The sequence below is a fragment of the Lampetra fluviatilis genome, chromosome 5 (assembly GCF_964198595.1).
Source record: "Lampetra fluviatilis chromosome 5, kcLamFluv1.1, whole genome shotgun sequence".
NCBI lineage: Eukaryota > Metazoa > Chordata > Hyperoartia > Petromyzontiformes > Petromyzontidae > Lampetra > Lampetra fluviatilis.
The window spans coordinates 14406738-14421043 of record NC_136279.1 but is presented as its reverse complement, the minus strand read 5'-3'; the positions used below and the strand labels follow the sequence as shown (position 1 = coordinate 14421043).

The window sequence follows — 14306 nt, the reverse complement described above, 5'->3', positions numbered from 1 at the left end:
GTGCGAGTCGGTGGCATTGAGAGTTGGTGTAATTGAGAGTTGGTGCCTGTGCGAGTTGGTGGCATTGAGAGTTGGTGCCTGTGCGAGTTGGTGCCACTGAGAGTTGGTGGCATTGAGAGTTGGTGGCATTGAGAGTTGGTGCCTGTGCGAGTTGGTGGCATTGAGAGTTGGTGGCATTGAGAGTTGGTGCCACTGAGAGTTGGTGCCTGTGCGAGTTGGTGGCATTGAGAGTTGGTGGCATTGAGAGTTGGTGCCACTTAGAGTTGGTGCCATTCAGAGTTGGTGGCATTGAGAGTTGGTGCCACTGAGAGTTGGTAGCATTGAGAGTTGGTGGCATTGAGAGTTGGTGCCACTGAGAGTTGGTGCCATTGAGAGTTGGTGCCACTGAGAGTTGGTGCCATTGAGAGTTGGTGGCATTGAGAGTTGGTGCCACTGAGAGTTGGTGGCATTGAGAGTTGGTGGCATTGAGAGTTGGTGCCACTGAGAGTTGGTGCCACTGAGAGTTGGTGGCATTGAGAGTTTGTGCCACTGAGAGTTGGTGGCACTGAGAGTTGGTGCCACTGAGAGTTGGTGGCATTGAGAGTTGGTGGCATTGAGAGTTGGTGCCACTGAGAGTTGGTGTCACTGAGAGTTGGTGCCACTGAGAGTTGGTGGCATTGAGAGTTGGTGGCATTGAGAGTTGGTGCCACTGAGAGTTGGTGCCACTGAGAGTTGGTGGCATTGAGAGTTGGTGGCATTGAGAGTTGGTGCCACTGAGAGTTGGTGCCTGTGCGAGTTGGTGCCACTGAGAGTTGGAGGCATTGAGAGTTGGTGCCACTAAGAGTTGATGCCACTGAGAGTTGGTGGCATTGAGAGTTGGTGGCATTGAGAGTTGGTGCCATTGAGAGTTGGTGCCACTGAGAGTTGGTGCCATTGAGAGTTGGTGCCACTGAGAGTTGGTGCCACTGAGAGTTGGTGGCATTGAGAGTTGGTGGCATTGAGAGTTGGTGCCATTGAGAGTTGGTGCCACTGAGAGTTGGTGCCACTGAGAGTCGTTTACTTTGTTTTGCGTCAGAGGCAATCGATTCCGAATGTCGCGCGCGATGGAATCGATTCCCGCGGCCTTGGTAACGACGCGAGCGGAGTGGGAGACACCCATTTAGCTGCAGGCGAAGCGTCGACAATTTAACAACAACAGCAGCAGCGACACTTAAACAACAACAACAGCGACACTTAAACAACAACAACAACAACGGCAGCCAGCAACCACTCGCGAAGTTGTAAAGCTGCACGCCGCCTCTGGATGCTGTTGAAACTCGCCTACATCACCCTGTGCCTCAGTGTTACATTCAGTTCAATTAGACACCGCCCGGCTACCTTAAGTCAAATTATATCGTTCAAGGCAATTATATTAATACAGGAATACGTAAGGTATGTTCATGGTCAGAGTTATTAACGTCACACGTGGCTGAAGATGTTGAATTGAATTGCCTATCGTGGATAAACACTGTACTGTACATTACTTTATTGTACTGTACATAGCGGTGCTTTAAAAGGCTGTACGGTAATGTAAATGTATCACCACTTCAAGATCTCAACGCGTTTCTCGCGAGTTAAAACTATCCATTGCATTGTTGTACAAAGTTGTAGGTCCCGCGTGGACGTGATGTATGGTACAGGACGCACAGTAGATTGTTTAATGGTTCACGCAGTACCACATGGGCCGTGTTTAACTTTGTGCGTGTTGTAAACAGGTGAAGACACGGATATTATCTCGTCGCTTGAACCAGGTGAGATGTTGTTCAACTTTCCCTATCGTGTTCTGTAATAACACTTTTCAAAAAATTTGCACTACGTTTTCAGTTGTCCTCTTTATTTAACCAAGTGAGAATATCGTCATTTACTCAATATAATGAGTAAGTTAAGGCTTTTAAAAGCAGGTGAGAGCCTGCTGACGTCTCGTTTTCCATCATGCCCTTTAACCAGGTAATATTGAAAAGTTTAGTAGTAACACCAATGGAGACGAGGCTCTAAGAAAAGCTGTCTCGGGTGTGGACCAATCAACTTCAAGGACAGTGCATATCATTATCAGAGTTGTGTATTTTTGTTTGCATTTTGACTGCTTGTGTTGTGGTTATTGCAAACATGATCCCTTGTATAAAGGTGTCAGTTTTTGTACCAGATAAAAGGGTAAAAACCTATTACTATATTTTACTACTGGTAAAGGAGGTCTCACAGTATTTTAAAGCTTGTTCACCAAAGCCTTTATTTACACAAGTAATAGTCCATGGAGAATTATATTTAGAGTTTCATTCTCATCTAATCAGGTAACATTCATGAGATATATAACTTTGTCACTTCATCTCTCCTCTCTGCATCCATGTATTTTCGTCTGCCCTTGCCTTCCCATGCTATATCCCTTATGTCTTTGCCTTCACAATGTCCTCACCTTCCAGTGTATTCATTACCTAATCACCTTACTTCCTCACAGAGGTGTGGACTCGAGTCATGTGACTTGGACTCGAGTCAGACTCGAGTCATGAATTTGATGACTTGCGACTCGACTTGGACTTGCATAACAATGACTTTGTCCCACCTATGAGATGTGGACTCGAGTCATGTGACTTGGACTCGAGTCAGACTCGAGTCATGAATTTGATGACTTGCGACTCGACTTGGACTTGCATAACAATGACTTTGTCCCACCTCTGCTTCCTCACATCTCTATAATAAACCTGCTCTCTTCAGGAAAACCTCGTTGAGGCTCAACACTTTCAGGAGGGTCCTCCATTGATATGTTTGACCATATCCATTAATGTTTGGCACATAGCAAGAAACCATAATTGCTGAACAATGCATTGTCGAGGACCGCACTTAAAACTCTGCACAGATTTAAGATTCCTTTGCTGTACTGCCATCTCCTGCCCACCTCGCAGCCAAACCTTATGACACTTGGTATTTTAGGCAGTCTCCAGTACTAACCAAGCTTAAGCTTGTTTAGTTTCTAGGCACGTTCAGGACGATTTGGTTGTATTGCAATCCAGGGGCGGTTTCTTCATTAGGGCGATTGGGCGACGCACCACCAATGTCATTCAACCACAGAGTCACGCTAGCCGTCATTGTGCCTCTGGATATAGTCCAATCAGCGTCATGCTACGTTCTGTGGAGTACCGCCTCTTTTTGGGCGATTTCCCTCCGGCTGAGAATCGCCCCGAGTGGTCCCATAGACTTACATTCAAAGATGTTTTTTTTCGAACGGGGGGCGCTGCAATGCATTCTCTATGGCTTCCGGGAGGGCTCGCCCTAACGTGCTTACGTCATCATACGTAAGCACATTTCATCCAACAAAATTATTTGTCGCCACCTAGTGGAATCTTTAATAAAAGAAACATGAGTGGATTGTATTAATAGTGAGTATAGAAACAAACAAGATGTATTGTAAGAGTCACTTTATTTTTCATTAATATTAAAGAAGTGAAGTTGCCTTTACATGCTTAAGCTGTTAATTTATCCTTTGCATCCAATCATCCAGACATTTGCCCCCCCTGAGAGATTTTGCAGGAGCCGCCACTGTTGCAATCCCCACAATATTATCGTCTCTCCGTGTTATTCTGTCCCCTCTGTCCACAAGTGTGTAGAGCCATGGAGCGCTACACGATGGTGTCTCAGATCGGCGAGGGTTCGTTTGGTAAGGCCATGCTCGTAAAATCCAAGGCTGATGGACATCTCTACGTCATCAAAGAGATCAACATCTCCAGGGTACAGTGCTCCAGTTCACAAAAAAAATCACGCTTAATCGGGGCTTAAAAAATCCCCACCCTTATGCCCCACAGTTCAGCTGAATTATCTTTAACAAACCTTACCCACCAATTAGCACGGTTGGCTACATATGGTGTGAAAGATGTTCAAAATCCATAATCGATGTTTTTTTGGGTTAGATCAAGTAAATATAAATGTGTCGTTAAACCCGCCGCCACCCGACAGCAAAATTAGTAAGGTTTGTCACGTAAACAAAACATGCCAATTCGTTACTGGTACAGCACGCCAGTGTGTTGGAGAGTAAACCCACAACATCTACGATTCGAGTACGACAGCCAGATTTGTGGAGAAATCATTCTTAAATAGAGGGATACATTTGATGTCGTTACTTGTGAGGCAATCATTATGGATAATATTGGTCGCGAAAGCCTACGTGTTAAACTGACGTTCAAAATATATGCTAACCCATTGAGACTCCTGGATCAACATGACAAAAGAACAAACATTACATCACAGGCGGGACACTATCACATCTGTGCCAGGTTATAATCTTAAATGCAGTTAAGTTGCTCTCACAAACCAATGCGTACATTTTAAAAATATTAAAAATTAAAACTATGAACAAAAGCACAGAAAGAGAGATACGAATTTAAAGCGCTTAAAACACATCTCTAGTTCGATTGCACACACAGCTATAGATTTTTTTAATGCTTTGAAAAAATAAATTCCATTGCGGTATCTCACGAAGTTTAGGTGGAGGTTGGGATCTTGGACACCCGCGAATTGAGAGTTATCGCAAACTGTGGGGAAGCCGCATATTTTAAGATTTGTGTATGGTGCATTTTTGGAGTTTCACTGTATACAGTACTTTTCTTTTGTATATAATTTGGTGAATCTCTGCACTTGTACGCTTCAGTCTCCTATTAGTGCTCTCTCGTGAACATCAGCCTTCCAACTCTGTTTAATGGTAAAGTGACACGTTAAACTGTACAGTAGTGATATTCTAAAGTGTTATTAAAGTGTGATTATTAAATTGTAAATATTTCGTCAATTATTATTAAGTGTTCATTAAATATATTAGATGTTAATTTCATGTAAATGTTTTTAAAATGTAATTTTGCTAAATGATTTAAATATTTGCAGTATGCCAGGCATCCTCCATTATCAGAATGGCTCGTCCTGCAATTGTTCTGGTTTCGAGATGTTTTACGGATTAAGCACATTCACTTACTTGTGTTTGTCAACAGATGTCGCCAAAGGAGCGGGATGAAGCCAGGAAGGAAGTTTGTGTTTTGGCCAACATGAGACATCCCAATATCGTGTCCTACAAGGAGTCTTTTGAGGGTACAGCCCAATCTACTCACTAACCTGTCTAATCTCCATCCAGTTATATGACCTGTCAATGTGTATGCTCGTGTGTGTCTGTTTATTATATTATGAAAATCATAAACAAATGCTCCTCTCCCTCAATTTGAAGAGACAAATATACGAATGAGACATTTTGAACTAATTTATTTGTTACTTTTATCATCCACAACGATGCAAACCATTATTTTGTGTTGTGTACTAAATGGAGAAAAAAGATTAGGCAATGTTTTCAGCTCTGCACAGCAGAGCAAAGAAAATGTTCGGTGTGTTGAGCCACAAACTTTGTGTGAACTGAGAGGAATATACCTAATATTTATGGCTGTCAGTGCTGTCAAGCCATACTAAAATGGTTTATGCGTCTTTGTGTATATAGTGTGTATGCAGATTCGTTTTTGTGTATGTGTTTCCAGAACGGGGCAATCTATACATCGTAATGGATTATTGCGAAGGGGGAGATCTCTTCAAGAGGATCAATGCTCAAAAGGGTGTCCTGTTTTCTGAGGATCAGGTCTGCATGCTGATAACACTCATGACTTAGCTTTAACATATTATTTTTGATCAGTGTCCGAGCCGTCCTCATCACCTGACGAATCATTCTCTACAGTTTATAATTTTCTAATGTATGTGTTGTGTCTAATCTCTAATTGTGTCCTGTGTTTGTACTGTGATGTACATGTGTCATGTTTCACAGATCCTGGACTGGCTAGTGCAGCTGTGTCTGGCTCTTAAACATGTTCACGACCGCAAGATTCTGCATCGCGATATTAAGTCACAGGTATCATGCCCTGTAAAAGTTTTGCCATGTGAACAATTCTGCCTCAATGCCTCTATTAGTGGGATATGCGAGTGATACCCGTGGTTGTATATCTGCCTCTATTTGTGGCCTAATTATCAGAAGTGATGAAATACTGTATTCATGAGTAAAAGCCAGATGTATTTTTTGTGTGGAATTTCTTCGAGCCAAGTTAGAAAATGTATTTTCTATACTCGCATACAAATTAATAAAATCAGGTTGTTAACTTAAAGTGCATTGTTTTATATCAGGACTGTTGACTACACAATAAACCTTAATGCGATACATTTGGTATGGCATTTAAGTCCTGTTCATTAAGCAAGAACAAGCAAAGTGATCTATGTCCACATCGCAAAAAAGAGTTGCCTAATAGTCATAGTAAGACTTATCCTGTAAAGATGCTCTGTTAATGCTTTCTATCAAACACACAAAAAATGTTAATGCATTGGCTATCTCACTGTAATAGAGGCCACGGTCACTCTCGTAAATATTTTCCAAGATACATACTCTTAGTTGTTTCGGTAAAGTAATGTAGAAAAAAATGAAATTAAAATTAATAAAAATAAAACAATAAAAATCACGACGTTTCGGAGGCAACACAAGCTTCCGTCTTCAGGTGAAACCGTCACAGCAAAATATCTGTACCTTATATAGTGGTTAAGGGGGGAGGAGCCAGGAAGGGCAGCAGGGGAGGAGGAGTTGTGAAGTGGTCAATTACTGCTTTTGTTATACTGCTGGGTGGGTAAATGAATTAGATACGATTAAGCCGCTCTTTGTTATGCTGTTTGTGCGCAAGTCACTGTGGGATGAATGGACTCGTGGTCAGGGACGTGTTGCGCAAGTAACTGTGGATGTACATAATAGAAAAGGAGCGGAAATGCCCATGTTTATACCAGTGTTGGCTGACAATAAAGAGTACTGTTAAACGTTAGGGATGTTAACACTCGGTGAAGTAAAATAGTGCCTGTCAGATAAGATGGTCCAAAAATGTGTAATTAAATCTTTTTTGCATGGTTGATAACATCTTTCCAATGATTACTAAGTTTGTACCCATCATCACGGTTGAAATTATGTCCGTGTTTGTATATCTGAATGGCTTCGTGTACAAACCTTTGATGGTAGCCAGAAGGCTTGCAGAGCACCTTAGTCTCGGAGAAAACAATCTCATGAGAGCCCACCGCGTTGTAGCAATTTCAACCGTGATGATGGGTACAAACTTAGTAATCATTGGAAAAATGTTATCAACCATGCAAAAAAGATTTAATTACACATTTTTGGACCATCTTATCTGACAGGCACTATTTTACTTCACCGAGTGTTAACATCTCTAACGTTTAACAGTACTCTTTATTGTCAGCCAACACTGGTATAAACATGGGCATTTCCGCTCCTTTTCTATTATGTACATCCACAGTTACTTGCGCAACACGTCCCTGACCACGAGTCCATTCATCCCACAGTGACTTGCGCACAAACAGCATAACAAAGAGCGGCTTAATTGTATCTAATTCATTTACCCACCCAGCAGTATAACAAAAGCAGTAATTGACCACTTCACAACTCCTCCTCCCCCGCTGCCCTTCCTGGCTCCTCCCCCCTTAACCACTATATAAGGTACAGATATTTTGCTGTGACGGTTTCACCTGAAGACGGAAGCTTGTGTTGCCTCCGAAACGTCGTGATTTTTATTGTTTTATTTTTATTAATTTTAATTTCATTTTTTACCTACGTGACTTTACCGAAAGAACCAAGAGTATGAATCCTTGCAGTCACGAAAGCTTCAAATCTAGAATTTTCCAAGATAATTATATTTTGAGAATAATGTGTCTATATGGGTCTTACCCACAAAACTAGAGATTGAGAGAAGCAGTATAGGAGAACAAGTCATTTAAATTGGTGGAAGTATAGTATGTAGGTGTAAAGTTCATGAGAATGATGACTGGTAGCAACAAAAGAGTGATAAGGAAGAGACTGACTCATGGTGAGTAATTAAAGTGATTTTGTCACCATAGGATAATCTACCAAACTACTTAGCATCGAATGGAATTGTCAGATAAAGTTGGATCGGAACTAGGAGCTCCCCTTGAGGTGTGACGATGTGATTCCAACTTCAGCCAAACTATTGCATTGTAGAGTAGTAGTGACTGTTCAGAGGTGAAGAAGGCTTTCAGTTGGAATAGAAAAAAAGCTCCTTAGCCAAATTATGAATGTAACCATACACTGGCAGGTCAGATAAAATGGTTGTGCCATTTTATATGGGAGTCTGTTATGTTTCCAACCAGAACATTTTCCTGACCAAGGCTGGCGTTGTTCAACTTGGAGATTTTGGGATTGCCCGCGTCCTCAACAGGTGCCTGCTGGTTGCTAATATTGCTTCACTATATCGGTGGTTGTGTTGTAGTCTTTGAGGTTTTATTGCTGTTATATTTTTATATTTTGTTAACTTGGTTTAAGATTATTTATATTTTGGTTGATAAAGTAATATAACATCATCATAAAACACATGAAGAGGAGAAGAGTGTTGCAGCTTAATGTTTGTAAATTCTCTGCTACCTTGACTTTGGTGATAGAGGGAGTATTATTGCTAAGTGGTTTCTGTAGCTGATTTGGTTATATTTTGATTGGTTAAAATGTTGTGGAATCAAATTTGTTGATGTGTAGGTTGTATTGTGGCTATTTAAGTGGTGGTATACATTGTTGTGGAATATGTTTTTTTGTAGTTATGGTGGTTTGTTATTGTTCATACAGTACAATGGAGCTGGCTCAGACCTGCATTGGCACCCCGTACTACCTATCCCCCGAGATATGTGAGAACAAACCCTATAACCACAAGAGGTGATAACAACAAGTGCAGCAACACAACTTCCACCATCAACACTGCTATAAACTTCCATCAATAGTTCCACCTATGACACTACCAATGCCTTCATGCACTACCACCATAAACATGATTGTCTACAGCACCACCATTGACACCACCATCAACAATATCACTAATAACTCTCAACAATAACACTATGACCACCAGGAGTACGGTATAATGCACATGTGAGTACATAATACTTACTGATGTTATTATAATAAGTAATTTTATTTAAGAAATAATGTTTATCATCTGTGTAGCGACATCGCCGGATACCACAATGCTGTGGGTGTAGTACCGCCCCTAGAGGGGCACGGTGTGCACTGAATGATAGCGCTGGATGGCACCACGCTTTAAGTGCAGTGCCGACCCTACAGGACAGGATAGGGTTGTGTGAGGCCATGGCACTCTGGTTGACCCGGGAGGACACGTGAACCAGTTAAGTTGACAGAGGGGCCCCAAGAAGGGGCTAACGTGATTGGGACCCAGATCCTTCCTGAAGATTCTGGAAGGTGGACGTGGCCAAGGGCGGAGCCGGCCACACCACAGAGACTATGAGCCGGGTCCCGGGAGGGACCAGGGTTGTTGTTCATCCTGGAAGAAACCCTTCGTCTACGATCTCCGTTCAACGAGTCTCCAACACGTGGACCCGAGCCGAAGTCGTTGGTCCCAGTCCGTAGTAACAGTTACGTAGTAACTAGTGTAGCTAGCCTGGTGGTCACCACCTGGCTAACTACACCAGTCACGTGGTAACTAGTGTAGTTAGCCGGGTGGTCACCACCTTAGGTTGTTATTCTGCTAAGGGGAAGTTACCCCGTGTGTTGGAACTGAATACATGTGTTGCCTCCAAAGTCTACGTCTGCGACTCAGTTGAATCCATTACATCTGTATTATTAGCGTGATTACTGGTTCCCCAATGAAGCCCTCATATATTACTAGTACATAAGAAATAACGCGGTCAGGAACGCATCCCCATATAGACAATGGTATAATTTTAGCGCGCATTGGATTAGCGCTCACTTCTCCAGGAACGCATCTCGAGCATTAAGCGAGGCTTGCCTGTATTTGTATAAACCTCTCTACAATAAACAGCACCATCATCACCACCAATATCAATAAGACCATCAGCACTACTCTAACCTTACAGAATTTTTTTTACACATAATGACGAAGAGTGTTTTTTTTATAGACATGTTTGTTAAAATTTGGTACACCTAAGTATGTTCTGCTTGTTGGAAAGAAGCGATGGGTTACATGTGTTTTTACGTGTGTGTGCTTTTCAGTGATATGTGGGCACTGGGCTGTGTCCTCTATGAGATGTGCACCCTGAGACACGCAGTAAGTATCATAAACTACTAAGATTTGAATATGCCTCTGATTAGCACATTGACTACGTACGGTGTGAAAGAAGTTCAACATACATGTGCATGGAATTTGGCTATTGGGGGTGAATGAAGTGGATCAGATAAACAGCTTTACCATGAACGTGGACAGGCAACGTTTAGATGCACAAATAATACCACATATACCTCAGTGGCTGGTTGCACAAAACCCCTTAACAGATCATGTATCTTAACACATACTGTGTTATATAAAAACCCAAATTAGAAGTGTTAACTTAAGGTGTTTCATACAACCTGCCACTGACCTTTGGCTCATGACCCGTTTAGTTTGAGGCAGGGAACATGAAAAACCTGGTGCTGAAGATCATCCGCGGCTCATTCCCGCCTGTGTCGGCGCACTACTCGTCCGAGCTGCGCTCAACGCTGTCGGGGCTGCTCCGGCGTGACCCCCGCGCCCGACCACCCGTTGCTGTATTGCTCTCGCGGCCCCTGCTTATGGCGAGGGCACAAAGACTGATGGTCAGTGAGCAGTTGCGCATTGAGAGAAACTCACAGTATGCAGGTGTTCTTGAGATGTTATGTTACGTTATGTGGGTGCTTCTTTGTGTACTTTTTCATGTTTTTTTGTCCATTCCCCCACCACCACCCCCCCTCTCAAAAGCAAGGCCACCCGTCTTATGTGGCCAAGTTTAATTTGCAATAACATCTCAAAAGAAGGGGACCACTATACTTTAGTTAAACTACAAAGAACATTTCCTATGATCATTTCTTGAATATTTCACATGAAAAAGCACTTAACATGATCAACTAGTTTATTTATCTATTTGAAATTAAGTGTGTGTCAGTAAAAATATATAAATGCACACAAACTCTTGCGCTGGTGTGTGTTGGTATAGATTCGCCATTAATTTTTCTATTGCTTTAGGAGCAAGAGGCATCGAGTGCGAGCTACCCCAATACGACTCCCGCTAGCCCAGTTGGTCCACCGGCTCCTGCTGGTGCTGCTGCTGCTGGTGGCCCCTCTCACCCTCAAGGTTCTACTCCCCCCTCCCCTCAATGAGTGACTGTGAAGTGTGTAGTCATGAAATAAGCCATCGAGAGAGAGTAAATGAAAGCTCAGAAATTAATCCGGGAATGAGTTATTGACTGCATCTAAGATGTAGTGTTGGTGTAATAAAGTGGTCCTTCGTAAGTGAATGAGTTAATGAATGAGTGTGTGTACATGAGACAAGTGAGTGAGAGTGCATTGGTGGGTGAACAGGTGAATAATCGGTGGAGTAAATATGTGACTTTGTGTTGGTAGGTGTGTGGATGAAACTGAATTGATGGGTGGGTTTGTAAATAAATTAGATCGTGGGCAAGTAATTTTGTAATTGATTATGAGAGTGTAACTGTGAGTGAGCGTGAGTTGGTGTTTGAGCGAATTAGTGGGTGATTTGATGGGGGAACAAGTAGTTAAGTGAGTTAATGGGCATGTGGTTTGGTGAGTGAGTGATTGTTGTCTTGTGCAGGTGTGAAGCGAGCTGCCCCTGCCATGGGCTGTGGGAATCAAAAGGTGACTCGTCCTGCAGCCAAATATGGGATTCCCCTCAGCAACCACTACCCTCGGCCAGCAAGCACACCCGTGAGCCTATGACTTCACAAACTTCACAATTATTATGAAAATATAACCAGCAGCATAAACTACAATTGCATCAGATAACTTCACCATCAACATAACATCCTTTGTGTTCATGTTCACTGTGCTGGTGTTTCCACATATGTTTTCCTAGGAAAATGTCAAACGGAAACAGCGGGATCAGGAGAAAGAGAGCAACAGGAAGGAACATCAGGTGTGATTGCACACAGTACAACTTCCACACCTCTTCTTGGTGAGTTCCATGGGCAACAACTCATTACTACGTCACAATGGACAGTAATTATCAGGCCAATGACATAAAAACTACACGGTTGATCAACAAGGAACTATTCCTAAAATAGGAGCCAGCGGACATCCCTGTCACACCCTTAGATGCGCATTGAATGGGTCTTGACTCCTGGCCATGTAATTTTACCAGGGCCTGCACACCACAATGAACAAACGTCCTCAGTCATTGTGATCTGTCAGTCAGGGACCACAAAAGTGGAAAATACAACTTAAAAGCCCTGGCCACTTGATACAGCTGTTGTCCCTTGGCCAGGGCAATAATGCAGACATACGTTTGGTTAAAATGTCTTACGACCTTTGCTGCAGCAGATGGACAGCTAATATGACCACTGCTTGAACACATATACACATCTTGTCATAAGGGAACCCATATGTGATAGACATTTTGTAACTTTCACAGAATCTATTGAAGCAGGAGAATGCACGCAGACTGCAGAAACAGCAGGTGAGTGGGGGAGGGGTTGGCGGAGTGTGGGGGGGTGGTGTGCGCACTCGCGCGGTGTGCATGGTGCATGTGGTGGGAGGAGTGTATGAGTGTGGATGATATGTATGTATGCATGGTGTTCAGTGAATGTGTGTGTACAGATAATTGTGTCATGAATCAAATAAATTACGTTGCATCCTGTACTGCAGTGTGAGTTAGGATGGTTGTTGCATAACGCATGATACGTACGCATGATTATGGTGTTGAATGCGTCAATGACAAGTTTTCTGTTCAGGGTGTTTATGCATGCTGTGTGTGATATTCACAGTGTTTTGCACGTGCATATTTAGCATGCGTGATGTTTCACGTGATGGGAGTAGTGTGCGAGGTATAAGAACACTGCCGTATGTTTAATGCACATGGCGTGCGTGCGCGCGCCTGCAGGAGCTGTACATGCAGCATGCTCGCCAGCAGGGCTGGAGGCGGGTGCTGGCACCCCCTCAAGCTACCCCTATTGTGCCGGCGGCACAGGTAACAAAGGTGAGATTCTGCATCACACCTACCCATTATTCTCTAGTCATGACAGCAAATGATCATCCTATATGCTTCACACCCATCTGTACAGTTTTTGCATTACTTGACTGATCATGCATTTTTGCCATTCCAATCCGTTGGGGAAAATGCTGTTAGGGCACCTCCGATTAGCACGGTTGTGGAACTTCTTTCGCTCTGTACATAGCCAACCGTGCTAATCGGAGGTGCCCTAACAGCATTTTGCCCAACGGATTGGAATGGCAAAACGGGGGTTTGGTATTTGTACTCGTTAAAACACTTTGTTCTGCAGTCTAAGGCTAAGTGGGTGATCTTTGTGAGTGTTGTTATCTGTGGTGAGGTGGAAGAGTGGGAAGTGGTGATCCTTGTAACTACATTGGGTTACTGGGTATGTGGTGTGTGTGATCTATATCAGCATTGAGGAGACAGAAGCTGATATAAAGGTCTTATCTCTGAACACAGATATACATTTTAAAAGGTATAACTTTAGTTAAATGGACTGATTTTGCAATATGTGCGAGAGTCAATTCAGCCAAAAATACGCTGTTCAAAGGTGTGGTGGCAATAATGTACGCATTACCTATTAGAGGACAAAGGTGGCTCTCTGCATGCATAGTTCAATATATCAGGCCACATGACCCCCACACACATATATTGTGCCAGCCTTAATAGTCGCTCACTGACAGTGAGTCCGAATCGTCTAAGGCTAAATGTGTGGACTTTGTACATATGCATGTGCAGGTGTGTGTTGAACCGAGTGCTCATCAGCAAAAGGAACCAACACAAGTGGCTCAGAACAGAGAAGCCAAGAGCTCGTCTGACAGGTGCCTACAGTTCCAGTGAGCCTAATGTTGGAGCATTATAATTGTTCATGTTAATCCTCGTGAGATTATCCGCAGCTGGATTAGTGCCCTTGCCCTCATAATATCCTTGGTCGTCATTGGTGGTTGTTTGTGAGGTGCTTTTTTTTAATCAGCTCTTTGTGTTCAACTCTGTGCGCGCTACGGAAGACTGCATGTGTACCACTGAGTTGGAGATATCACTTTGCAGGACTCCAACCCTCATTAACCTCCAACCTGGCCCATACCCCCTCTCCCGTCACATCACTGCAGAATCTATAATGTGACTTAAGACAGCTTAATAATTATTTTCAATGCCACAGCGGCCATTTTTTATGATAATTTTAAGTAATACTACGGGCCAGGTTAAAAACAGTGGGGAGACAATGGTGACTAGGCATGTTGCTGCCCACTATACATCCTCGTACACGACTCCAGCCTAAATAGCTGTTCATAGCA

The 14306-nt window shown here is 43.0% G+C and overlaps 1 protein-coding gene across 5 annotated transcripts in view; it reads left to right on the top strand.

Annotated features, from left to right (window-relative positions):
• The first annotated feature begins 1103 nt into the window (after positions 1-1103).
• The window catches only part of LOC144932626 (serine/threonine-protein kinase Nek1-like), a 32700-nt gene continuing 19497 nt past the window's right edge, over positions 1104-14306 (top strand). For 4 of the 5 annotated variants that reach the window (XM_078856875.1, XM_078856870.1, XM_078856871.1 and 1 more), the window contains exons 1-16: positions 1104-1410; positions 1734-1769; positions 3611-3738; positions 4986-5082; positions 5517-5614; positions 5798-5881; positions 8182-8249; positions 8648-8734; positions 10046-10100; positions 10433-10624; positions 11031-11139; positions 11617-11729; positions 11878-11937; positions 12433-12477; positions 12901-12996; positions 13750-13847. In XM_078856875.1, coding sequence (XP_078713001.1) covers positions 3622-3738; positions 4986-5082; positions 5517-5614; positions 5798-5881; positions 8182-8249; positions 8648-8734; positions 10046-10100; positions 10433-10624; positions 11031-11139; positions 11617-11729; positions 11878-11937; positions 12433-12477; positions 12901-12996; positions 13750-13847 — 1319 coding nt within the window. In that variant the 5' untranslated portion in view covers positions 1104-1410; positions 1734-1769; positions 3611-3621. The remainder of the gene's footprint in view (positions 1411-1733; positions 1770-3610; positions 3739-4985; positions 5083-5516; positions 5615-5797; positions 5882-8181; positions 8250-8647; positions 8735-10045; positions 10101-10432; positions 10625-11030; positions 11140-11616; positions 11730-11877; positions 11938-12432; positions 12478-12900; positions 12997-13749; positions 13848-14306) is intronic. The other variant, XM_078856874.1, reaches the window with a different exon arrangement.